Source organism: Chlorocebus sabaeus, chromosome 12, assembly GCF_047675955.1.
Source record: "Chlorocebus sabaeus isolate Y175 chromosome 12, mChlSab1.0.hap1, whole genome shotgun sequence".
NCBI classification, from domain to species: domain Eukaryota; kingdom Metazoa; phylum Chordata; class Mammalia; order Primates; family Cercopithecidae; genus Chlorocebus; species Chlorocebus sabaeus.
In genome coordinates this window covers 106,986,172-107,013,562 of record NC_132915.1, presented here as the reverse complement: position 1 = coordinate 107,013,562, position 27,391 = coordinate 106,986,172, and the positions used below count along the sequence as shown (strand labels likewise).

The 27,391-nt window shown below is 49.2% G+C and overlaps 1 protein-coding gene across 12 annotated transcripts in view; it reads right to left on the bottom strand.

The window, feature by feature from the left end:
* The window catches only part of PRRC2B (proline rich coiled-coil 2B), a 128,560-nt gene that overhangs the window by 18,481 nt on the left and 82,688 nt on the right, over positions 1–27,391 (bottom strand). For 9 of the 12 annotated variants that reach the window (XM_008005896.3, XM_073022024.1, XM_073022026.1 and 6 more), the window contains exons 11-19: positions 24,116–24,308; positions 17,244–17,562; positions 14,565–14,755; positions 11,377–11,572; positions 7,948–8,164; positions 5,133–7,211; positions 3,720–3,925; positions 3,070–3,215; positions 2,302–2,443 (exon numbers count right to left, since the gene is read on the bottom strand). In XM_008005896.3, the coding sequence (XP_008004087.2) occupies positions 2,302–2,443; positions 3,070–3,215; positions 3,720–3,925; positions 5,133–7,211; positions 7,948–8,164; positions 11,377–11,572; positions 14,565–14,755; positions 17,244–17,562; positions 24,116–24,308 (3,689 nt within the window). The remainder of the gene's footprint in view (positions 1–2,301; positions 2,444–3,069; positions 3,216–3,719; positions 3,926–5,132; positions 7,212–7,947; positions 8,165–11,376; positions 11,573–14,564; positions 14,756–17,243; positions 17,563–24,115; positions 24,309–27,391) is intronic. The other 3 variants (XM_037994034.2, XM_037994035.2, XM_037994039.2) reach the window with 3 other exon arrangements.

The window sequence follows — 27,391 nt, the reverse complement described above, 5'->3', positions numbered from 1 at the left end:
AAACTAGAGAAATACAAGTTTATGAGCTCTTAAAGAACAAGCATAGACATGTCTTGTAGAAATCCAACTCCCCTGCCTCCCCTGCACCCCTGACCCCAGCCCCCTACCTGTGACACCCAGTGAACAGCGGTGACGTGGAAGAGCTGGTCTGACAGTCTTACCCAACTTTCCACATCCTCACCCAACGTGTTTCTCAGCATCTCACTCATTACGGGAGAGGGTGAGTAGGGCAGGGCCCTCACTCCTGCCCATCTGGATTCTCTGTTGCTATTTCTGCTATGCTCACACTTCCTTTCACTTACATTATTTCTAAAAGTTGGTAGCTTCTTTTTTTTTTAATTTAAAAATATATCTTTCTTTCTTTCTATTTTTTGAGACGGAGTCTCGCTCTGTCGCCCCGGCTGGAGTGCAGTGGCGCGATCTCCGCTCACTGCAAGCTCTGCCCTCCAGGTTCACACGATTCTGCTGCCTCAGCCTCCCGAGTAGCTGGGACTACAGTCGCCCGCCACCACGCCCGGCTAATTTTTATTTTTGTATTTTTAGTAGAGACAGGATTTCACTGTGTTAACCAGGATGGTCTCTATCTCCTGACCTCGTGATCTGCCTGCCTCGGCCTCCCAAAGTGCTGGGATTACAGGCGTGAGCCAATGTCCCTGGCCTTCTTTCTCTTTTTTTAAAACAATAGAGACAGGGTCTCACTCTGTTGCTAGTCTTGAACTCCTGATCTCAAGTGATCCTCACGCCTTGGCCTCCCAAAGTGCTGGGATTATAGGTGTGAGCCACCACTCCTGGCCAAAGTTGGTGGCTTCTACAGAGTCTCTGAAAGATCCAAGTGGGTATTACTAAAATTTTTTAAGCTCACAGACCACTTCTTGAGTGGCCCTGGATCCTGAGCCCAGAAAAATAGATATGCATGCAAAAGTTGACATGCTAGCAGGGGGTGGGGGCACATATCTGCAATCCCAGCTACTCAGGAGACTGAGACAGAAGGATTGCTTTAACTCAGAGGTTCAAGTCCAGCCTGGGCAACATAGTGAGACCCCATCTTAAAAACAAAACAAAACAAAACAAAAATCCTTTCACATGCTATTTTAATATCCAAGGGCTCTCTGAAGCCATCCTTGGACACAACCCCTGGTCTGAGGAACCAATGAGACCCTGCAGAATTCTGGAGGAAAAGATCTGACAAAAGGGGATGATGACTCACACCTGAGAGTCACATCTGACTCACATCTGGCAGCTCAACCAATCTGGCGCCTGGGCATTTTTGGACATCAATACTATGACACCTGTCACTCAGTCACTACCAAATGTAGCGTTATTGATGTTTTATCAAAGGATTGTGCTCCCTTTCCATCAAAGCTGGGCATGTCGAATATTATTTTGCAGTTTACAAGAACCAAAGTTTTCACGTTTTCACCGAGCACATGAGGACAAGCTATGTGGAAACAGTGAAAGAACCAAGGCCCAGAACTCAGTGTCTCGGGTGCTTGTCCTATGACCCTGGAGTCCCCTGAGTCAAGTCTCTTCCCTCTAAAGCCTCAGCTGCTTTGCAGAAAACTGAGCTGGCACTAGGTGACCTCTCCGAGATCCTCTCATGGGCCCGAGCTATGAATGTCAAATGTCCTTACTTTATTCATCTATGCACCCTCTGGGCTAACAGTGCAGGCTCCTGGCTCACGTAAGCCTCAAGAATAACCTATTCTTTGAAAATAGCTTTTTATTTTACAAGGAAAAATACCCAGAAAAATTACATTTGATATAGAATTAAAAAAAAAAAAAGCTTTCAGGGCAACGAATTTTCTAAAAACTAACGTACACCCTCTTCTGGTCTCAGTTTGCCTTTCCAGAAGAGCATTCAGGAAGGAGTTTCCAGAGCCTTCCTCATGTTAAGAAAGGGTGCACAGCACAGAAGAGAGCTCCTGAACTCTTGCTGCTGGTCTCTCAGTCACTTGCTTCTCTTCCGTAAGTTAGTGGGAGAAAATGACAACCAACAAAGAAGGCCAGGCCCACTAGTGCGCGATCTCAGCTCCAGAGGCCATCCTTTTCCACACTGCTGGACGTAATGAATGCTCTGCTCTTCTACCAAATTTTAGGCAAGGAAAACTGTGTATCTGTTTGGGGGCTGCAGCAGCAAATCGCTCAGATGGCATTCAGCACTAGCTCAGCAGCGGAACCCAGCAAACAGGCACTACTCCATCTATATTCATAGCTCAAAAGCAGGATCCTCCCCAAGAAGCAAACCCGGTCCGTAATGTGACCTTGGACACCACAGCTGGGGTCACATCCCCCAACTCTCACCCTGGCTGCTGCTCTCCCAGATCTCAGTGCCCAGGCTGCTGCCAGGCACGGTCACGTCACCTTGCTCCAGACATAAGTTGTTCTGCTTTTTCGCAAACCGAGGAGGAATACGGGAGGAAAGGCCTCGACCTTTGACAGGCACCTGAGGGGAAGAAAGGGTGCTGTAGTCTAGCTTAAGGCACAAAGACTGATAAATTCTCCTCAGGATAAGTGTCCCAGGTACCAAAATCACACCACCTGAAAATGCTCCAGAGACGTGTGGGATGCTCGTCTCCCAAAAACTCAAGCAGAACTGCGATGCCAAGCAAAGCACCCCCCAGGAAAGACCTGAAAGGCCAATGGACCGTGACCTGTGTGTGGGTCCAGCCCTGACTCCATTTTAGTACAGGGTTCATGATCCACGTGACTTCAGGGAGACAAATCTCATCCCACTCAGGAATGAGGAGTGGGGAGGGAGGAGGAGCCGGGAGCTGACGGAGGTCTGCATCCTGGCTTGGACAAGTTTCCACTATTATCACCCTAGACAAGTTACCCTCTTCAAGACTCAGTTTCTTCCTCTGCATAACAGTGATGCCACCACCTAGTCCTACTTTGATAGAAGGGCCTTGGTAATAGCAGGCATGGGGAGACAATGTGTGCTTGCTAAATACTGTCTTCCTCTCTGCCACCTTGCGCTTGACCGAGAACTCCCTTACTCTCTGGCTCTGGGTTTCCTGGGCATCTGCCAGCCTGCCCTCCCGCCCCATGCCCCGCCCCCCAACCCCTCACCTGCACGGCCTGCTCCTTCTTTCTTCTCTCTTCCTCCAGCAGGCGGCGCTGCTTCTTGGTCAGGACTTCGATGAAGCCTTCGCCCACCATAGAACCCACCTCACTCTCCTCCCCGGGACTGGACCCGCAATTTTCGATGATGGCACCTGAACCAAGATTTCACGAGAAGGAACAGTATTTCCATTCACCAGGAGGCAAGAACAACCCAATTCAACAGGCGCCTAAGATCTAGCGTCAAGCTCAACAGAAACCTGGACAGGACTTCTGCACCTTTCTCAGGCCACCTCTGATCTAAAACGTTATCCCAAACCAAAGAGGTCCAAGGGCACAACTGAGAGAACACACAAAGGGCTTAAACCCCAGCTCTGCGACCTTGGACACACCACCGAACACCTCTAAGCCCCAGGCTTCCTCTCTTTAAAACGCGGAAGCCACAGGGTGTCACGGGGATTCAACAGGCTGTGAGCAACACCCGTGGGAATCCTACCTACTCTGCTCAACTCTACAGCCCCAGAATCCAGCCCAGTGCCTGGCGAGCTGTTCCCGAAAGCTACGGTACTCAGTGCAAAGGCAAACTCCGGAGGCCCGAGGACTGCCCGGCCCCTGGTTCCACCTGAGTTCTTTCCCCTGAAGATGTGAGGACGACTTACTTCCATAGTTCAGGTCAAACTGTTTCATGGCCTCTCCCTGTTCACCTGCCCTCGGAGCAGCCAACTTGGCCTCCTTCTCTGCCTTCTTACTGGAGGCTTCGGGAAGGTCAGCATTGGCATGGGCTGCCCGCTCCAGGGCATAGGGGGAGTGGCCACTCCCACTGCTGCAGCCACTAAGACCTCCAGGCAAGGCCTCGTCTGGGGATCTGTAAGGGAAAGAGGATCTTGTTAACCAGAGGCTGTGGAAGGAGGGAAAACAATGCACGTGCACACTGCCTACACACAATCCTGGCACCCTGATCTAGGTCCACTTCCTCTCGCTGACTCCTCGGGTAGGGAGGAGTGGCTGGCTGGCCACAGTGCATCCATGTCCGTGTGCAAACACACGTGGAAGGCTGCCCCCGCTGGCTCTGCCTGCTCCTGGGGAAAGTGGCTCTGTCACCTTCTGCTCCCCAGGGCTCTCCCACACACTATGTTCAGAGAGTGCAGGGGGCAGAGAGTCAAGGGGAATGTGCTTGGAACAGAGCCGCCAGTATTTCTGCTCCTCTCCAGGACTGCCCTGCCAGAGGGCCCTTGGGGCATAAAACTGAGGTGAAGCCAAGGGTCGGCCTCTAGCACCTGGAAAGCTAGATTAGATGCCACCTGAAAGAGTCAGTGTTCCCTGTGGCTCCTCCTCTGGGAATTTCTCTGCCTTCAATTCTAAGGAGGGTGGAGGTGTGAAGCCGTCTTCCTCAGTATGCTGAAGACAGGGAAGGCCTCAGCAGCCCCTGTACCTCCCTGTCTGAGCTACAAGCCACACGCAGTCAACCCAGACTGTGCAGGGGACCCTCTCCTGGTCCCTGAGCAGAGGTCATCACCCAAATGCCCCTGGCTGTGGAAGAGGTACTCGCCAGACCATGCACAGCCTGCTCCCCTCTGCACTTGCTGGGCTCCTGCCATGCTGAGGTGGCAACCCCACCGTGGGGCCACATCTTCTCACAGTGGAGAAGCAGAACCACCTGGGAAGAGCCACTTCCATGCAGCCACGAGGGCAGTGATGCCCCCTAGGATGCTGCCTGGCAGCAACTCCGGAGTAGAGGACTCTGGTGGACTGACCGGCACCTGGCACTGTGCACAGGCAATGCTCCTCGTTGCAGCGGCCCCTCGGCGGGGCTCCAGGGACACACGCAGGGACACATTCCTGGACTCCCAGGCCAGGTGCTGGACAGCGGCCTCAGAGCACCACTGCGGAGGGGGGTTGGGGGGCTCTAGCCACAATAACACCACCACGAGAAAAGCAGATGGGCAATGCGGGGGCAGGTGATGAAGACGCGCACAGACGGGCCCCGACACATGGCGGCATGCATGCGTGAACTCAGTGCTGCTGAGAACAGAACACAACAACAAAAAGGGCCCAGATGGTGTCTGTTTTACCTTTTGACTTTCAAAGGCGTCCCATTCTGTTGGCTCTCACAGCGAGGGGAGGTGTCGCCACCACCTGGCCTAACGGGCTTCTCCCCAAACCCTCCCGGCTCCAGCTTTCGGCTCTGTCTGTCAACCAGTGGTCTCTGGCTGGAGAAGCTCCTCTTGGCCAGCTCCTTCTTCTCACCCAAACTGGCCCCCGACAGGCCACCGTCTACCTGGGAGTCAGGCTCAGACCCGGGGCCTTCCCGCCGCTCCCGCCGCTCGCTGAAGTCGCTGCTTTCGGAGGCCGTCTCCCACTCCTCATTGGCGTGATCGGAGGAGTTCTGGTAGGAGAGCTCAGGGGACCTGCGGCCCACAGTGCCACTCTTGTCCCCAGAACACAGTTTGGGTCTGCCTGGCCACTGACCTGCCAGCAGGTGGGGCTCCTCCTCGGGTCCCCACAGGCCCAGGGACTCCCGCTCTTGCCGGAGGCGCCGGAAGCGAGGGGGCTTATCTTGGCGTGGGGGGCGCCTTCTCCTGAAGGGCCGGTTCTCTGCATTTTCAGAATCCGCCACGTGGTCATCTTGGAAGAAGGACCTCTTGTCCTCTGAGCGGCTGTCCTCGAAGCCCCTGCCACCAAACGCGTCAGGGTGTCTGTAGGAATCCGGGACATAGTCTCTGTCTGTAGCTCGCCGGGATCCGCACGTGTCGGAAGGGCCATATTCCTGCCAAGGGCTGCCTGGACTTTTGCTCTGCCAGTGGGGTGACTCTTTGGAGACGAAGGTTCTCCGTCCATACCCGCAATTGCTCAGCCGGGGAGGGAGGGCTCGCCCAAAGGCCCGAGGGCCTCGGCTCTTGGCATCTAGACCGCTATGGTCCTCGGAGCACACCTTGTTGGACCGCCAAGAATCTCTGTAGTCGCCTTTCTTCAAGGCGCTCTCCTCCCTCTCCAGGAGCGAGCTTTCATTCCCGTTCTCGGAGCCCCTCTGCCGGCGGCGCTTGGGAAGTTCTTCATACTCTGAGCCCTCACTATGGGTCTCACTGGCAACTCTCCGTCGGGGCTTGGCTCTGGGGCAGTCCTCTGGCCGGGCAAACTCTCGCAGGCCCCGGCCACGGCCGCTGCGCTGGCTGCTGCAGTAGATGCTGCGGGCACCCAGGACCCCCCCGCCGCAGAGGCTGCTCCCGTTTCCGCCGGCAGGCCGACCACGAAAAGTGAACTCTCGGAAACCACGGCCCCGGCCCCGGGCCTGCCCTCTGACCCCAAAGGCTTGTTCCTCATCAATAAAGATCCAGTTATTTCTCTTTGTGGGGGGAACATCGCTGGACTCTCGTGGGGGTCTGGTTTCCCAGGCCTTGTCAGGTTTCTCCTCCTCTTCAAATTTGGTGGCCTCGTGGCCAAAAGTGGCATGGCCAGGGCCTTTGTCCTCCAAAGTGGCGGTGGAGGAATTGGCCAGAGAGGCGTCATTCTCTTCGTCCTCGTCCTTTTCGGCCGTGGGGCTCTGCTCCTTCTCCTTGGCCAGCCGGGTGCTCTCCTCCCCTAGCTCCTGCTTAATCTTCTCGAGCTCCTTCTCCTTGTCTTCTACCTTGAGGGCTTTCAGGACTGGTTTCTTGATGGGTCCCGACCTCCGGGTCCTGCCCGTCTGCTCCGGGTGCTGGCTGCTGGAGCTCCGGGGCTCAGGAGTCCATTCAGGCTCCGAGGACGGCTGTTTGTTGGGGCTCCCATTCTTGTCCCAGGAGATGTTAAAGGCCGTCCCCTCCCGGGGTGTCTCCTGCTCAACACCATGGGCTGTGTCAGCGGTCTCTGGCTGGTGGCTAACATCCCAGCTGCCACACTCTGGCTTTTTCTCATCTGGGACAAAGTCAGGCTCCAATGGGGAACACCTGAGGTTTTGGGTGTGACCCCCAGGAGCACCCGCTTCCTGAACATTTTCTTGGGGTGGAAACAAAAGCTCCTGGCCTATTCTTTGAGAAGAGATACAGTTGTCAAAGTCTGCTTGGGCCTTCTTGTCAAAAGCACTCAAGTACTCCTCCCCTCTCTCCTCAAAGAGATCGCGCTGGGCACTTACGCCCCCTGCCCTTCCGAGTGAGGCAGAGAAAGAGCTTTCATTCCTGAAAAGGAACCAGAAAAATCAGTCAATGTGATTGGAGCCTGGTTCCTGGTTTCCATGCTGAACACAGAGCTTAGTTTTAAAAAGAAAAAAAAAAAAAAAAAAAAAAAACTTTTTAAAAAAGATAGGGAAAAAAAAAACAAAACACACATAAGCACCAACATTTGCTCTATCTTTAAACACGTCTCAGAAATGCCAGGCCATGAATTGGTCGGTGGCCCCTGGAGTCCATGAGAGTGAAGACTGTCGTGGCCGCTGGGTGGGTGCGGCGGGCCCCCTCCAGACAGAGGAGCCGGGCAATCCTCCGGGTCAAAGAGCAAGCTGGAGCCTGGGAGGCCGTGAAGAGTCTGGGGCCATGGGGGTGGCAGGGCTAACTCTGTTTACTTCCACAGAAGAGCCAAGACCCATGCTCTGGACCTCACCTGCCTTGTAAAGCCCCCACCCACCTACCCTGTGCCCAGGGTTTGATGACCCCAGGACTTCTCCTTCACCTTAAGTCTCGCCATCTGAAAAGAGCCTCTTGCACAAAGCATTCAAGCAATCCTCCTCACACTCTCCTTCCCCAAAGGAACCACGAGTCCCTTCAAAACAGCAGGTCTCCCGTGGGCAGTGTCTCCTGGGATGGTAGCTCATACCAGGGCCCTGTGGATTAGGATGGTAGCTCATCCCAGGACCTCTCGATTCGGACCTGGAATCTTCCTTCAGTGGCAAGGCAGCAGGACCAGGCTTCATCTCACCTGACACGCATGTCCATAGCCAAGGTGTCGCTCGACTTCGGGTGCGTGAGCGGGTAGCCCTTGCTCTGCAGTGCCATGTAGCCCTCTGGGCTCCACACAGGGGGTGAATCGATGGGGGTCACTTTTCTTTCTTGGAGTGGGGGCACACAGTTCTGATCCTCAGAGCGACAGCCTGTCCCACTGAGGGACTCTTGGGGCATCATGGGCTTCATCAGTCCTGAAGAAGGCAAAGACTGATCTACATCATCTCATTTAGAAAGCCCTGCTCCAATCTCAGGCTCAACCAAAGGCCCAAAGAAGTCAACAGTTACCCTGACTGCCCCGTGGATACAGCACCCCACCCACCCACACACCACAGGGCTCTTAATCTTTCCTGACCGGAGGACCTCTGAAGGCGCACACGCATGCACCTTGCCTGGTTCAAAGACCTGTGAGGTCCAAGGAAGCGGGCAAGAAAAGCACATTTGTCAGATACGGGCCTGGTCCTCAACACTCACAGGACAGGGGATGAAGTCTTTCTAGACAGGGCAGGGAGATACAACTGAGACACGGTTTAAAACAAAGACCCAAAAGGGCCACATCCTCAAAAGGCACATTAGACAGACATATGCACTTTACTACCGGGAACAGACTGGTGGTCTGTCTGGCCTGGACCAGGGCAGGGAAACAACTGTCCCCCTCCCAGGAATTCAGACTCACATGCCTACTTTCATGGGGGTTTAAGGGACAAAGACTTTCTACCTCCCCAAATACTTTGCTAAGTTGAAGGTGCATGTTAGAATGTTCATGTAACCACTAACATATAGAAATGAAATGTAGAAGCAAAAGAAAAGCAAGAATAGGACCAAGAAAAGGCAGGAATAAGAAGAAACGGTATAGAAAGAGAAGAATAAGAATGGAATGCATGAAATATCATAGTTGGAAAATCTAAATATAATAATCCCAATAAGGCTGGGCGTGGTGGCTCGTGCCTGTAACCCTTTGGGAGGCCAAGGCAGGCAGATCACTTGAGGTCAGTCAAGTTCGAGACCAGTCTGGCCAACATAGTGAAACTCCGTCTCTACTAAAAATACAAAAAAAAATCAGCCAGGCATGGTGGCAGGTGCCTGTAATTCCAGCTACTCAGGAGGCTGATACAGGAGAATTGCTTGAACCCAGGAGGCAGAGGTTGCAGTGAGTTGAAATTGCACCATTGCACTCCAACCTGTGCGACAGAGCAAGATTCTGTCTCTAACAATAATAAAAGTAATCCAAATAAATCTAAAAGGACCAACTTTTGCAATTAAAAGTCATAGACTTTCAGAGTGGTAAAGCCATACACATCTTGTAGATACAAAGATACGCTCCCAAAAAATAAGGATTCAAAGAAGCTAACTGTAAAAATTGGAACAAAAGACTTCAAATACTTATCAACAAAAAACTAGAATTATTATATTGCTATCAAAGTAGGCAATAAAGATAGAAAGCACTATTAATGATAACAAGGGTACTACGTAAGGATAGAAGGAACAAGATACAGAAATTCTAAACCTGTATGCCTCCAGATAGACACAGCAAAAATTGACAGGCTCCCAAAGATTTGACAAATCCATAATCATAGTGGGACATTTTAAAACACCTTTTAGTAACTGGTCAAAGGGACAAAAAGTTGCAATGAAGAAGACATTTGCACAACACAATTAGCATGCTCAACTTAATGGACTATCTCCAACCAGAGAATACAGTCTTTTCAGGCAAATGTAGAATGTTAAAAAAGAATCACTACAGAAGAGGTTACAGAGAAAACCCAATAAATGTCAAGCAACCTAAGTCAGGAGTTGGTCAGCAAACTACAGTCATTAAACAAAACTCAGCCTGCTGCAGGTTTTTATAAGTAATGTTTTATGGAAAAAAACAACCATGTTCACTCACTTACTATCATTTATGGCCGTTTTCATCCTACAACACCAAAACTGACTAGTTGATCAGGGCCTAAAAGACTTACTATCTGGTCATTTGTAGAAGTTTGCTGACCTCTGGTCTGTAACACACAGACCGTATTATCTGACCACAGAGCAACTACATTAGAAATTAGTGCCACAAAGAGAATCTTAAAAGCCAGAAATTAGTAAACTAAGTGTATGATATTTTAAAGGAAGTAAGAAAAGAAAAACCAGACATTATTAAAATAAAACCCAAATAAGATACAGTAATGAAGAAACCCAAATACTGGATAATCCTATTGAAGTATATGTTAATAATAGTGTGTGGGTACCTGGTCCCACAGATGATCGTTGCCCTGCCAAACCGGAGGAAGAAGGAATGATGATAAATATTTCCATTGGGTATTGTTATCCTCCTATTTGCCTAGGGAGAGCACCAGGATGTTTAATGCCTGCTATCCAAAATTGGTTGGTAGAAGTACCTACTGTCAGTCCCGCCAGTAGATTTACTTATCACATGGTAAGCGGAATGTCACTCAAACCACAGGTAAACTACGTACAAGACTTTTCTTATCAAAGATCATTAAAATTTAGGCCAAAAGGGAAACCTTGCCCCAAGGAGATTTCCAGAGAATCAAAAGATTTAGTTTGGGAAGAATGTGTGGCCGATAGTGCGGAAGCAAAAATTAAAAGTTGGAGTGGGGCTAAAGGATCTATTCTACTTATTTGCGCTGACTGAATTTTTTCTTCCACTAATCTAATTTCTTTTGTTGCCTCTGGGGTTAATATTCTTTTACTATTTAAGTCTGGATCTCCTCTTAGGATAGAGAATAAATTTGACATGGCATAGGTAGGAATGCCTAGAGTTGGCCGAATCCAATTAATATCGCCTAGCAATTTTTGAAAGTCATTTAATGTTTTTAATGTATCTTTTCTTATTTCTATTTTTTGTGGCTTAATTTTCCTATTTTCTATCTGCATCCCTAAATAATGAAAAGGAGCAGAGGTTTGGATCTTATCAGATGCTATTGTTAGTCCTGCGTTGGCAACCTCTGCTTGTAGAAATGTGTAACAGTCAATTAATTTTTCTCTTGTTTCTGCAGCACATAAAATATCATCAATATAGTGAATTATATAACAATCTGAAAATTTTTCTCTAACTGGTTTTAAAAAGGCAATAGACAAACCTTGGGAAAGACTAATCAAGGAAAAAAGAGACAGCACAAAGAACATTAAGAATGAGAAGGACAAAACGACACAGCAGAAATCTAAAATTAATTAAAGCAATTTGATACACGATCTTCACGACCTTCCCGACAAATCTTTATGACAGAACTATTATTGTACCTATACTTTGCCAGCGAGTCCTTTGAAATTCAGACCAGTCGTGTACATGACAAAGAGCCAGACCAAAATCCAGGTGTATCTGTTTAACTCGAGATGACACCCTTGACCACCGCGCTATCCTGGGTGATACAGGTATGGACCATTAGGCCACAGTGCTTACCTGAGGGATGCAGGGCGGAGGGGTAGAAGTCCACTGGGGTCCGAGTGGGCGTGATGCGTGGGTCCATGTAGGAAGGCATCATCATCCACCTGGGATCGAAGCCCAGCATCTGGGGGTGGTGTGGGTAAAAGGTACGCTGGGGATGGGATGGCGGGGGGTACACCGGCTGCCAGTGCTGCATCTTGTACAGTTGCTCCTGCCCGCAAAGAGAGAGTCTTGGTCAGGCTGGTGCGGCAGGGGGCTGAGATGGCACCCAACACACACCTTCCAGCTTTCCAGCAGGCAGCACAAAAAGCCCACCTGGAACAGAAGACCAAGGAGGGGAGGGATGGGCAGCTGCTCAAGGGGGAGCCCCCAATGTGTTACAGCTTGCAAGCTCAGGTCCCTGTCCAAGGCTGGTGGACAGCCAAGCCATTATCACAATGGAGGCCCATTTGCGCCTGTGGTACACGAGACAGGCTAGGTTTTCACTTAGATCAGACACTCCTGGAATCCACCAGCAGCCTCCCACAGAATGTCTGGACGCTGGCCACTTCTCTCCTTGTCTGCAGCTACCACCTGAGGTTAAATAATATACCAGCATCCCTTCCCGGTTCCCTCCTGGCCTCTTCAATCCATTTTCCATCCTCGACTAGGGTGATCTTTTCACACAGACACCCCACGCCCAATAGGTCGACCCCTAGCTCAAAAGAGCCTTCAGTGGTTCTCCACCACTCTCCACCCGACAGCCTAAATCCTACGAGGCTACTCGTGACCTATGGGGGTTAGGGTGAGGGTTGGGTCCCATGTGACTGCCCAGTCTGCCTCTCTAGCTTTGCCTTGCACGACTGGCCCTCTGCTTTCTGCTCCATATATCCCTGCCACCACTTCAGGCCATGGGAACACACTGGGGCCCCTAGGTAAGCGCCTCTTCCCTCCATCCCTAAATCCAGGTTTCCAGCTTCAACACATCCTCTAGGAAGCCTGTCATTACACCCAGGCGAGACCAGATCCCCAGTTCTCTGCTCCCACAGAACAGCCAGTGCTCCTTTGTTGCACTCACAGTAGTTGATGGTTTGGACTGCTGGTAACCCTCACCGAACCCTAAGAGACTCCCTGTGCACTCTTGCCCACAGCACCACACTCGGGATACAGAACATTTGCACAAATGGGTAAAGAGAAAGTATCAGTTAACTATTCAAAATCAAGGCTCTTGCCTGACTCAAGAGGGTTCATTTCAGACCCTGCTCTATCCCATCAGTGACCCCGTTCCTAAAGGAACCCTGAATTGGCCTTGAGGCAGGACTCACTGCTGCCTCACACTCTGAGGACGCCCAAGCAGCCTCCAGCACACATCCTTCCATTCTGAAAACAAAAAGGCGGCCAATCCGCCTGGCAGTCTACAGCACATCCTGAGCTGATTCCCCGGACGGTTCTGTTGGTGCTCCCAGTGCCTATTAAGAGCACTCAATAAATATAGGTCATCAAGCAAGAGACTTGAGTCATTCACTCTCCCAGTCCACAGAAAAGGCTGTGGGCCTCCATCTCCCAGCTCCTCTTCCTGTCTACACCCTAGGTTTCCAGCGATTATGACTAGACAGGCTGCCCTGGTGCTTTCAGACTTCCTTTTTTTGAGATGGAGCCTCGCTCTGTCACCCAGTCTGGAGTACAGTGGTGTGATCTCGGCTCATTGCAACCTCCAACCTCCCAGGTTCAAGCGATTCTCCTGCCTCAGCCTCCTGAGTAGCGGATTACAGGTGCACAGCACCACATCTGGCTACTTTTTGTATTTTCAGTAGAGATGATGTTTCACCATGTTGGTCAGACTGGTCTCGAACTCCTGACCTCAGGTGATCCGTCTGCCTCGGCCTCCCAAAGTGCTGGGATTATAGACGTGGGCCACCACGCCTGACAATTCCTTCTATTAAGGAAGGACTTACCCATCACTTCCCTCCGCACCCCAAGGAGTTACCTAGCCAACTGTCACTGCTAGGTTTGGCACAAGTAATTCCAGAGCTCTCCCCCATCAGTAATTCTATAACCCACGAACATGAGTAACTGCGCAGTGCTCACCTACACTCCCATGCTCTAAAATCACATTAAAGACAGTTCCTGGAATGCTCCCAGGGGCCCAGAAGAGAGAAGAGGCTGAGCAGAGAAGTTTAAAGGTAATTAAGTGAGATACTGGGAAAAGCCTTAAGTCCTTGGCTTGTTTCTCCACAGCACACAGGTTTTGAAATATTTTAAGCTAATATTAGTAATAATTTACTGCACACCTTGCTGTTTGGTGTGCACTAAGTAATGTCTATGTATCACCTCAGTTTCCCAACAAAATGCACTATTCCTCAGTATTGATTGCTGTGTTCCTTCACTTATTACCACTCTAGTAGGCACGATTGCTGATGAGTGCTTCAAGACCATCAGGACTAGGAGAGATTGGTGGAATTACAACCATTAACCACATGCTCTTTACGACAAAAAGTAGGTCCCTTTTAAAATTTATAAAAAAATAAAGTTTATAAAAAGTCAGTAACGGTGACACCGATAAACCAGTTTATAGGTGTTATGGCATGAAACGCTCTGCCACGCTGAAAGGCAGGTATTCATTCTTCCTGGTTTACACATGAAGAAATATAGGTGAGAGGGGTGTACCTGACCCGTCCCAGGCCATGCACAACTAGTTCAGCAGCAACATCGGGAAGGGAGCTGTCCAACTTGAAACCTGCAAACCTACGTCCGTAACCCAAAGGTGACGTGCCTCTCTCTGGCAGCTCTTCAAACAGCTCACGGGCCTCCCTTACACCTTGAGAGGATCCTAGGGCGGGACCACCATTCCTCTAAGGAATGTCCAAGGTGCGCTGCTCTGAAATAAAACAACCAGCCTGCACACTAGAAAAGTGGAGCTCACTGCATACAGCACTAAATAGGTTCCTTACCAATATCAGGAAACAAGGTCAATAAACCACAAGGGCTATATTCATTCCCAGGGACCTCCACCACTTGGAGAAATAAATAATGGCCAGGGACTGATCTACCAAGGTCAACAAGTTTTGAGGTAAAACTCCTGAAGTCCCCACTGGTCTTGGGGGCACATAAGGGGTATTCTGGACTTTTTCTAAGTTGGAGGTGGGCATGGGGATGGTGACGGGAAGTATCTACTGAGCACTCAGGCCTGTTTATCACAGGCTTTTACCATCTCATCTGTTTACCTGCTGTTGTTGCTGCTGCTGGCGCTGGAATCGGGGAGGAAGGGACTTCTGATACTTGAACTCCTGAGCAGGGGACCCAGCCTCTCTGGCCTCTTCCTCACTGCTGCTGCTCTGTGCCACTGCTGGGGACGCTGCGGGTGCCTCTTCTGGGAATGTGGTAGGGGTCTCTTGGGCAGGGAATTCTGGGGAGCCTAGAGAATATATCAGGAGAGAAATAACACAGTGAGCTCACAGAAGCTCAACCAACCAAGTGTTTACAAGCAAGCACTTCTTCCTGTTGGCACGTACGCTCTATTGCAAGAACAGTCACGTCCCTGAACCCTGGGCCTGCACCAAACGTACCACGTGCATGAGCTCAGGGACTCCCCACAACACACGTGAGGAGGCTTCACTTTTGTTGCTACCTTAGAGACTAGGACACTAAGGGTCAAGAGGTTAGATAATGTCCAGGGTCACACAGTCAGTGGCAGAGCTGAGATCTGATTTCAGGTGGAAGACGTTTTATTAAAAAGGACTAATATGGCCGGGCACAGTGGCTCACACCTGTGATCCCAGCACTTTGGGAGGCTGAGGCGGGTAGATCACTTGAGGTCAGGAGTTCAAGACCAGCCTGGCCAACATGGTGAAACTCCATCTCCATTGAAAGTACAAAAATTGGCCGGGCACAGTGGCTCACGCCTGTAATCCCAACACTTTGGGAGGCCGAGGTGGGTGAATCACGAGGTCAGGAGATAGAGAACCTCCTGGCTAACATGGTGAAACCCTGTCTCTACTAAAAATACAAAAAATCAGCCAGGCGTGGTGGCGGGCACCTGTAGTTCCAGCTACTTAGGAGGCTGAGGCAGGAGAATGGCGTGAACCCAGGAGGCGGAGCTTGCAGTGAGCTGAGATCGCGCCACTGCACTCCAGCCTGGGCGACAGAGTGAGACTCCTTCTCAAAAGAAAAAAAGAAAGTACAAAAAGTAGCTGGGCATAGTGGCATACGCCCGTAATCCTAGCTATATGGGAGGCTGAGGTGAGAGAATCGTTTGAACCCAGGAGGCAGAGGTTGCAGTGAGACTGCACCATTGTACTCCAGCCTGGGTGACTCCCTCATCTCCCAAAAAAAAAAAAAAAAGAAAAAAAAAAAGGACTGACAGAGAACAGCCACGAACTCAGTGACAGCCTACATATCCAACACCTGAACAGCAGGAACTCAACATACGGAAATACTGTGTATGGCTTCCTGCTGGCAAGGATACAAAAGAAAAAACAATTTTTTAAAAAAGGAAAAAAACAAAAACAAAAACAAGAGAAAGGCTGTGTGACCTGGGCACATTTTTCAGGCTCTCCTTGGCCATTTCGTCATCTGCAAATAAGAATAACTACCATGTGCTCACCAAGGGCTTCTGTGAGAATTAAATTAATTACAATAATATACTGAAAACAGTGCCTGTTTTCAGAAAACGCTCAGTGCAACTTCCCTATAAGACTGGCACAGTCCTCACTCAACCTTTAATGGAAGGAGGGTAGAAGGAAAACCAGAGATGAGTTCCCTGGCCAGAGGGTGCTGGGGATCTCTAACCTGAAAAGCTTTCAGAGCCTCAAACATCCCCTTGTTTCCTAACCAGAGCTGATCTGAGTATATTTAAGAAAATTACAAAGAAAACAGCTGATTATATTCTTTAAAACTGCTACAAGAGACATTCTGCATTACAGAGCACTGCTTAATCACTCTTAAACAGGGCCATATATCCTGGGCAAAGTGGCTCACGCCTGTAATCTCAGCACTTTGGGAGGCCGAGCCAGATGGATCACTTGAGGCCAGGAGCTCCAAACCAGCCTGGCCAACATGGTGAAACCCTGTCTCTACTAAAAATACAAGAATTAGCTGGGCGTGGTGGCGGGCGCCTGTAATCCCAGCAGCTCGGGAGGCTGAGCTGGGAGAATTGCTTGAACCTGGCAGGCGGAGGTTGCAGTAAGCAGAGATCGTGCCACTCCAGCCTGGGTGACAGAAAGAGACTCCGTCTCAGAAAAAAAAAAAAAAAAATAGGGCCATGTGATCCATTCCTTTTAGAATCAACACCAGGAAAAACTGTATTCTACCAAGCAGGTGGGCTTATTTTTATTCCGTGTGAAAGGGTCTGTGGTTTTATTAAAGTCCTGGAGCACATGTGTCTTTGGTTGGGCAGAGAGAGTGATGACAACAGTGACAATGATGAGCATCATCAGTGAGTAGATGCATGCTTTCAACGTCCCAGAAACGAGCGTGCTGTATACCCCTCCGCGTGCTGGCAGGTACGTACTCAACCCATTTCACAGATGAAGAAACAGGCTTCAGAGAGGTGAGGTGCTCACCAGTTAGTTTAACAAGTTCAGAGGGAGAAGGAAAAAGGGCTGAGAAACGACCTATTGGGTACTATGCTCACTATCTGGGTGACAGGATCATTCATACCCCAAACCTCAGCATCACACAACGTACCCCGACACTAAAGTAAAAGTTGAAATTATAAAAAAGAAGTTCAAATAGGATCAGAACCCAGGCATCTGACCCAGGCCTACGCTCTTAATAACCAACGCTTCCCTATAGGATCTCGTTGTAAGCCACAGGTTCTGCTAGCTAAGAAGGAAGGCAGTTGCAAGTAACAAGCCAATGACAACAGGCCAGAGTTTCCAGTTGGTGGGAGAGTTTCCAGTTACCTTTGCGGAGAGCAGGGCCGTTTTCCTGGGGAGAGGCTTTCTCAGCACTTGGAGACCGGGGCACTTCCTTCTCGGCCTGCTTCCGGGCTTCACCTGCCTTTCGTGCCTGCTGCTTACACTTCTGGTCCAGCTGCTTGAGTTTGGCAGCGCAGGCGGCCAGCCTCTCTTCCCGGGCTCGGCGCTCCTCTTCTTCCCGGCGCTTTCGGGCTCGCTCCACCGCCTCGGACATCTCCGACTGAATGAACTTCTGCCTCGGTGGGGGCTTGTCCTCCTTGTCCTCGATGGACTGTTGCCGGAACATGCTGCCCATTGAGGACTTCTGCCAAGAGAACGTCTCTGAGATAAGGCGGTGGGTCGTGGACCCGGGATACAGGGACCACTCCCACTTTGGGATCAGTTATCCTCCCAAGATCCTCAAGCACCTTCAAGGGGCAGCACAGGTGTGTGGCAGACAGAGCTGGGAGCTGGGTTTGAATCCTGCTCTGGCCTCTGCTGTATGTAGAATGTGGTTTAGGCCAAGTGCCAACTCTCCACACCTCACTTCCTTGTTTTTAAAATGGGGACAACAAAGGAAGCTCTTAGGATTGTGAAGGTGAAAACCATGTTTGCAAAGCAATATGCGAGCCACATGCGGGAAACACTCTCACCACTGCTGATGGGCATGCAGGCTAAGGGCCTCCATGGCTAAAAACCAGAACAGGAAGCCACACACTGATCATTCCTGGGTCACGAAACTGCTACTCCTGCCCGCACAAAAAGACATAAATCCCTGGGTAGAAAGAGCCCTGGCAAAACGAAATTCACTGTCAGACATAAAGCTGTCAGACATTTAAGCATGTCAGCAGGGCACAGTGGCTCACGCCTGTAATCCCAGCACTTTGGGAGGCCAGGGCGGGTGGATCACCTGAGGTCAAGAGTTCGAGACCATTCTGGCCACCATGATGAAACACCGTCTCTACTAAAAATACAAAAATTAGCTAGGTGTGGTGGCATGCGCCTGCAGTCCCAGCTACTTGGGAAACTGAGGCAGGAGACGCGCTTGAACCTGGGAAGTGGAAGTTGCAGTTAGCCGAGATCATGCCACCGCACTCCAGCCTGGGCAACACAGTAAGACTCCATCTCTCTCAAAAAAAAAAAAAAAAAAAAAAAAAAAAAAAAGGCATGTCTAGCCAGGTGCAGTAGCTCATGCCTGTAATTCCTACACTTTGCGGGGCCAACGTGGGGGACACATAAGCCTAGGAGCTCGAGACCAGCCTGGGCAATATGGTGAGACCCCATATATACCAAAAAAAAAAAAAAAAAAAAAAAAATTAGGAAAATTCGTTGGGCATGGGCACACGCTTATGGTCCCAGCTACTGGGCTGAGGTGGGGAGCCCAGGAGGCTGCAGTGAGCTGAGATCACACCACTGCACTCCAGCCAGGGGACAGGGCTAGACTCCATCAAAAAAAAAAAGCATGCCTAAAAAAAATCTCTTTTGGATATTTATCCATTTCTGAGTTTCTTGCTGGTTGCCAGTTACTAGATGACAAGAGTGCCAAAGATGTAGAGTGAAAAGTTCGACACTGGGGCCCTTTCGCACTGGTCTGCAGGGGTCATGCAGCACGCAGACCTGGCAACGGCACAAATGATGGACAGCTGTCACCTGAGCTCCGGCCACTGAAATTCTAATGAGATCTGACTATCAGAAAAAGACAGGACTTCCTGTTTTGAAAGCTAGTTAATATAAATGTATACAGCTGTCAAAAATCAAACCAAAGAAACAGGATCCAGGCCTTTTCTTGTAGGTGAGTTATACTTCGGTAAAAGAAATACACAACAAATTTACTGTAGTCAACGAGTTTCCTAAAAATTAACTTCTCATAAGCCAGAGATAAGTACTGTAATCATAAGATTATAAATTTCCAATTTAGAAGCATGAAGGTACATTTTATATAATATCATCGGAGCCGAAGCATGCAGTTTCCTTTCACTTTGCCATCGAACATGAGCGTCTATCCATACCTTTTCTAATGGCTGTGTACTGATCAGTTCATGGCTCATACCAAAATCTGCCTATCTGTCTTTATCGCATGGGATTTAATATACCACTGCACATAGCCTTCACACCTAGCCCTGATTACTTCCTTCAGATAATTTCCTGGAAAGGAAATAATAGACTCAGAGGGCACACGTACACCATCAAGATCTTTGATGTGCCTTCCTAAACAGCCCTGAAATTAGTGATCATTTTATAGACTAAATGTTTTGCAAAGTAATTTGAACTGAGACCTATTTTTTTTTTTTTTCTTTTTTGAGACGGAGTCTTGCTCAGTCGCCCAGGCTGGAGTGCGGTGGCGCCATCTCGGCTCACTGCAAGCTCCGCCTCCCGGGTTTACGTCATTCTCCTGCCTCAGCCTCCCGAGTAGCTGGGACTACAGGCGCCCGCCACTACGCCTGGTTAGTTTTTTGTATTTTTAGTAGAGATGGGGTTTAACTGTGTTAACCAGGATGGACTCGATCTCCTGACCTCGTGATCCGCCCGTCTCGGCCTCCCAAAGTGCTGGGATTACAGGCTTGAGCCACCGTGCCCAGCCGTTTTTTTTTTTTTTTTTTTTAAAGAGAGTCTCGCTCTGTCACCCAGGCTGGAGTGCAGTGGCGCAATCTCGGCTCACTGCAACCTCTGCTTCCTGAGTTCCAGTGATTCTCCTGAGCAGCTGGGAATACCGGCACACCGCATCACACCCGGCTAATTTTTATATTTTTAGTAGAGATGGGGTTTCACCATGTTTATCAGGCTGGTCTAGAACTTCTGACCTCGTGATCCATCCGCCTTGGGCTCCCAAAGTGCTGGGATTACAGGTGTGAGCCACCGCGGCTGGGCGAATTCAGATCATTTTTTTAAAAATTTGGTCAGAAGAGGCCAGGTGCATTGGCTCACGCTTATAATCGTAGTACTTTGGGAGGCTGAGGTGGGTGGATCACCTGAGGTCAGGAGTTCAAGACCAGCCTAGGCAACATGGTGAAACCCCATTTCTACTAAAAATACAAAACTTAGCTGGGTGTGGTGGCACACAGCTATAATCTCAGCTATGTGGGAGGCTGAGGCAGAAGGACTGGTTGAACCTGGAAGGCGGAGGTTGCAATGAGCTGAGAGCACACCACTGCACTCCAGCATGGGTGACAGAGTGAGGCTCTGGGGGAGGGGAGGGGAGGGGAGGGGAGGGGAGGGGAGAAGAAAAGAGAAAAGTGAAAAGAAAAGGAAAGAAAAGAGAAAAGGAAAGGAAAGGAAACTGGAAATTTGGTCAGAAGATGCCTTGGATACATAAATTTAGTACATAGATTTCATCAGTGTTGATGTTCAGTTAATTTACAGTGCTATCATGAGTAGGTTAAAGTGAAACCTTTTGGCCGGGCGCGGTGGCTCAAGCCTGTAATCCCAGCACTTTGGGAGGTCGAGACGGGCGGATCACAAGGTCAGGAGATCGAGACCAGCCTGGCTAACATGGTGAAACCCCGTCTCTACTAAAAAATACAAAAAAACTAGCCGGGCGAGGTGGCAGGCGCCTGTAGTCCCAGCTACTCGGGAGGCTGAGGCAGGAGAATGGCGTAAACCCGGGAGGCGGAGCTTGCAGTGAGCTGAGATCCGGCCACTGCACCCCAGCCTGGGCCACAGAGCCAGACTCAGACTCCCTCTCAAAATAAAAAAAAAAAAAAAAAAATTAAGTGAAACCTTTTGAATACTGATCAGCACTACTTCCTGACTGGTGAAAAGGAAAAAAAAGGAATACTGAGCAACCTCAACATGTGAATGAAAATGCGGATTAACTGCAGAATAATTTCCAAGAGCAGGGGCATTGTGTCTATTCTGTTTCACTTCTGTGTCTCCTGTACCCAGCACGTACGTATGTGCCTGGCATATAAAAAGTATTCAATAAGAAGACTGCGGCTAAGGGGCATTTTCATTTCATAAGAATGTGGGCCGGGCGCGGTGGCTCAAGCCTGTAATCCCAGCACTTTGGGAGGCCGAGACGGGCGGATCACGAGGTCAGGAGATCGAGACCATCCTGGCGAACACGGTGAAATCCCGTCTCTACTAAAAAATACAAAAAACTAGCTGGGCGAGGTGGCGGGCGCCTGTAGTCCCAGCTACTCGGGAGGCTGAGGCAGGAGAATGGCGTAAATCCGGGAGGCGGAGCTTGCAGTGAGCTGAGATCCGGCCACTGCACTCCAGCCTGGGCAACAGAGCCAGACTCCATCTCAAAAAAAAAAAAAAAAAAAAAAAAAAAGAATGTGGAATAGGAGCCCTTTCAATAGTGAAGAGCAGGCTGGTGCACTGGCTCACGCCTGTCATCCCAGCACTTTGGGAGGCTGAGGTGGGCGGATCAGGAGTTTGAGACCAGCCTGGCCAACATGGCGAAACCCCGTCTCTACTAAAAATACAAAAGTTAGTTGGGCACGGCGGTGCGTGCCTGTAATCCCAGCTACTCAGGAGGCTGAGGCAGGAGAAACGCTTGAACCCAGGAGGCAGAGGTTGCAGTGAGCCAAGATTGCGCCACTACACTCCAGCCTGGCAACAGAGTGAGACTCCGTCTCCAAAAACAAGTAATAATAAATAAATAAATAAATAGCAAAGAGCATTGAAAATAGCAGGCTTTACCAAGTGTATTCAAAGTCATGACTCCCCCTTCCCCAGCCCTCCCACTCCTCAACAGTCCAGTCCCAGAGTCATTAGGTGTGGCAATGTGAGTCAGGTGCCTGGTGCCGGGGAGTCCTGGCGGCTCACTGCACTCCAAATGGTTAGAGCCCAGGCAAGGGGAGGACGGCATACACATGGAGGTGTGGGGCTGGAGCCCAAGCTACATGAGGGGGACATTCATAGGCAGAGTTGGCCCAGCAGGGACATTCAGGGTATCCAGGAGTGGGGACAATAACATCTGAGTGGGCAAGGAGGGCACCTGTGCAAGGGAGAAAGTGTGGCAGCAGAAATGAGATTGGTCACACACAGGGAGACTGACCAAGTGAGTATAAATATGAGGGACGATGGGAGACAGATTCTCACTGTGAGAGAAAGGAGGTGCAAACATACACTGGGAGGAAGTGGAACGAAGTCTGTGGAACTGGAGGTATCGAGGAGAACACAGTTTCCAAGATGGACAGATACAGAAATAATACAGGTATGAATGTGTGTATTTGTGCACACACATACTACACTACATACATCCCCCCGAACTGTCCGCTGAGGAGGCCCAGGAGCAGTGACACCCCAGCAGCCAGACACATATACCTACATATATCCCCCCGAACTGTCCACTGAGGAGGCCCAGGAGCAGTGACACCCCAGCAGCAAGGAGACTGCTGGGGCTCAGACACTGGTTTCTAAATACCATCCTTCACTAAAAGGAATTAGGACTTCATGGAGAAAGGGCTGATCCAGGACAAGACAGGTCATGCATCCAGGAAAGATGAAGGGAGGGCTCCAAAAAGGATGGAGAGTAGGTAAAAAGGACATGCACTGGCCTGAAGAAGCTCCCAATGGCCAACCGGGTAAGAGCAGTAGATTACCACCCACTGATGTAAATAAATGAATAAACTGAAAGCTTGATCAAAAACGAGATGTCCAGTCTCAAAGTTTCTCCCAAAAAAATTATTATCAACTACAAATAGGGAAAAAAGTAACACTACAGCATGAAACCTGGCAGGCACCCCGTTAATCAAGAGACCAAAGTGCACGTAGCCAGAGGGGGACGTGGTAAAGTCGTGGTTGCCTTGGTGGGATGAAATGAGAAAAGTCAGGTCATGCCTGAAGATCCCTGCCAAGGACGGAAATCTTGGACTTCTTCACAAGAAAGATGATAATAAACCCAATTTGAGGGGCATTCCACTGACTTGTAATCTTCCAAAGCCTCAAAGTCATGAAAGTGAAGGAAAGGCTGAGGAATGGATCCAGACTGAAGGGCAGAGGTGTGTGATTCTGAACTGGATTATTTCAAGCAAGGGCATTAATGTGACAACTGGTAAAAGCTAAATGGGGCCTGCAGATTAAATGGCAATCAATTATCAAGGCTAATTTCCTGGAACTCACTGTGGTTACCTGGGTGGAATGTCCCCATCTTTGTAGGAAACAAGTACCACAGTGTAAAGAGTCTCATCAGGTTGTCAACTTACTGTTCAATCAGTTTAGAAAAAAAAACATTGGTATTGTACTTCCAACTTTGCTATCACTTTGAGGCTGTTTTAATTATTTTTTTGGCTGGTTTTTTTTTTTGGAGATAGGGTTTTGCTGTGTTGGCCAGAATGGTCTTGAACTCCTGGTCTCTCAAGCGATCCCTCTGCCTCAGCCTTGCAAAGTGTGTGAGCCACCATGCCCGGCTGTTTTTTACTTTTTATTTTAATTAAAATGAGAGGACAAACGCAGCCGCTCATGCCTATAATCTTAGCACGCTGAGAGGCTGAGATAGGAGGATCCCTTAAGCCCAGGAGCACAAGACCAGCCTGGGCAACACAGTAAGACCTTGTCTCTACAAAAAAAATGAATGAAATGAGCCAGATGTGGCGGCACACCGGTAGTCCCAGCTACTCAAGAGGCTGAGGTGGGAGGATCACTTGAGGGTGGGAGGTGAAGGACAGAGCAAGGCCTTTTCTCAAAAAAAAGTAAAAATAGCAGGGTATGGTGGCTCACACCTATAATCCTAGCACTTTGGCATCACTTGAGCTGGAGTTTAAGACCAGCCTGGGCAACACAGTGAGACCCTGTCTCTACGAAAAAAAAAACTTAAAAAAAAAGAAGAAATATAAAAATGAAAAAGAAATGCCCACTTAGGACTTTTCAGAAACCCAGCCACTGAACTCAATGAAGTACAAATACATAGGACAGCCAAGGGCCCTTGGTACCTGGTAGTCAGGGCCTGGTGTCCAGCCATGAAGCTTCCTGGACGGTGGCTGAGGGTCTGGCGCCTTTCGGATGACACGGGACGCACCCACTGCTTCAGCCCAGTCCTTCCCTTCCTCTTGAGTCCGCTTAGCGTCCGCACTGTCTGCAGAGCTCATTGACAACTGCCGCTGCCTCCTAGGGTCCCAACTGTTCCTAGGACAAACCACATTTGATGTTAATTTTTGCAGTCAGGCCAAGCATGTCTGATGTCACTGGTCAGAGGCCTTGGGAATTCCAAAGTCAGTTGTCCGTATCATTTCCTTCATTAGAATGGACCACCACTCCCACCACTTCCATGTGAATTCCACAATTCAGCACCACCATTTATCAAGTCACTCTCATAAACAGAGCCCCTGGTAGAATGTGTCACACTATTTCGCTGATGCAAAAAAAGTCCTCATGACCCTCACTTTAAAGCAAGCTTGTCCAACCACATGTGGCCCAGGACAGTCCTGGGCTTTGGATACAGTGCACCACAAATTCGTAAACTTTCTTAAAACACTACAAGAGGGCGTGGGCGCAGTGGCTCACGCCTCTAATCCTAGCACTTTGGGAGGCTGAGGCGGGCCGATCACTTGAGGTCAGGAGTTCCAGGTCAGGCAGGCCAACATGGTTAAACCAAGTCTCTACTAAAAATACAACAATTAGCCAGGCGTGGTAGCAGGCACCTATAATCCCAGCTACTCGAGGCTGAGGTGGGAGAAGTGCTTGAACCCCGGAGGTGAAGGTTGCAGTGAGCCAAAATCGCGGCACTACACTCCAGCCTGGGCAAAAGAGCAAGATCCCAACCCAGAGAGAAAATAATAAAAACACATTATGAGGTATTTTTTCATGACTTTTTCTTTTTAGCTTATCAGCTATCATTAGTGTTAGTGTATTTTATGTGTGGCCCAAGACACACTCTTCCAGTGTGGCCCAGGGAAGCCAAAAGATTGGACACCCTTGCTTTAGAAAGTCAGTAGCTGAGTCTCATCAAGGTTAAGGGGGCACCCCTCACAAGGAGGAGCTCACAGATTTGAACCAGGACTCCCAGGTCCGTGTCAGTCTTCTTTTGGTACCGCTCCCTCCCTATGCTCTGCACAAGCCAGTTGCTCAATAAATGCCCCTCAAAAGAACATAAGATGATAATAAACAGTGCCACAATAAAAAGAGCAAGAGGAGACAGGCAGAGCCCACGCAGCACGGAAAAGGAAGAGGCATTCCAAACAGAGCTGCAGGGGCAGCTGGACAAGAAGGGAGATGGGTGCCGTGCTCATCTGGACGCCTCACAGTGGAAGCAATGGGACTGGGGCAAAGCATTGACAAGGGCCCGATAATACCGCAGATCACAGAAAAGCCGGAATCAGGGATGCATATGTGTGGGTCTGTATGTCTACCCACACACATGTACATGGGGAGGGAGGGAAGACGAGGCAGGTAACACGGCTTAGGAGATTACAGAGGGGACAACGGTGATTCTGACCTGATTTTGTGAGAAATGGAGACCACAGTAAAGCTGCTGACCTGTCTAAAAGACCTGTGTTTTTAGAAGATGACTATGGACAGGGTGTGAAGGATGGGCCACAGAGGACAGACTGAAAGGATGGAGATGAACTGGTGGACCCATGGATGGTCTGGAAAAGGAGGAGGTCCCAGTGGCCCCAGAGAAAATGAAAAGAGGAGACAGAGTCAGGGCAAGTTTTGGGAGCCAATTGTGTATGAGGAAATAAAGATGCCAAATAAGACATGGACGCTTGCACTAAGTCTCTACCAGGTCACCAACCAGCTCAGGGAACACGAAAAAAAGAGCAGGTTTCAGGAGGAGGTCGTTCGGGCACTCTGATTTTGAAGTGCCCTTGGTCAAAGCCAGGGGCAAAACTGCTTCCAAAACCAACGTCCAATTCCTTCAGGGGAATATTCGGTTCCCATCGCCTCAAAGAGACAAGGAACAGAGTGTCCTACTGCTCTAATCAGGCTCTAGGAGTTTATGTCTTTGCCTTTGATTTAAATTCTTGATCACAGCTCCTTCTGAGCTTAGTGTTCCAGGAGCTGACCCCATAGGTACGTCCCGACTGCATCCAAAGCTTCAGTTGAAATCAAACAGCATGAAAGGACATTACAGAATTTCATTTTTTGTGTGTCATCAGAAAAAGAGTAGCAAAGATTATTACTAACTCCTTCCAGGAGATGGGAACTTATTTTAGGAGCTTTTAAGTAAAGGATGAAATAACAGAAAAAGATGACTCACAGATCTGACTAAACAAATATTCAGTTATTGACAAGAAAACAAAGAGAAAAATATTTGCAAGACAACAGCAAAGCATTAACATCTAAACAATATAAAACATCACATTTTAAAGGAAAGCAGTAATAAATGTGAAGGAAACAGGCATTATACAAAGGAAACAAAGAAAAAATTCTTACTTGCTAGTACTCAAAAAATACAAATTATAACAATCATAGGTACAATTGTTATTATTAATTTTTTGAGACAGGGCCTTGCTCTGTCACCCAGGCTGGAGTGCAGTGGTGCAATCATGGCTCACTGCAGCCTCGACCTTCTGGACTCCAGTAGTCCTCCCACCTCAGCCTTCTAAGTAGCTGGGACTACAGGTGCACACCATGCCTGGCTAATTGTGGGTTATTTTTTTGTTTTGTTTTGTTTTTAAGACAGTCTCACTCTGTCACCCAGGCTGGAGCACAGTGGTATGATCTCAGCTCACTGCAAGCTCCACCTCCCGGGTTCATACCATTCTCCTGCCTCGGCCTCCGGAGTAGGTAAGACTACAGGCGCCTGCCACCACGCCCGGCTAGTTTTTTGTATTTTTAGTAGAGACGGGGTTTCACTGTGTTAGCCAGGATGGTCTCGATCTCCTGACCTCGTGATCCGCCCGCCTTGGCCTCCCAAAGTGCTGGGATTACAGGCGTAAGCCACCACGCCCAGCCATTGTGGGGTATTATTTTAAAAGTACTAGCAAATGCTACTAACATTATAAAAACTGGAGGGATGACAGTACAATGCAGTATTTTCTAAAGGAAATTAAGTAAAACTAAACTAGTCTGAGGAAATGATCAAAAAAAAGAGAGAGACAAAATTAACATGATCAAATAAATTCAGGAAAGCTGGCATGCATTCTGCTTCTTCACTTCCCCAGCGTACTTAAATTTTTTTTTTTTTTTTTTTGAGAGAGAGTTTTGCTCTGTCGCCCAGGCTGGAGTACAGTGGCGCAATCTTTGCTCACTGTAACCTCTGCCTC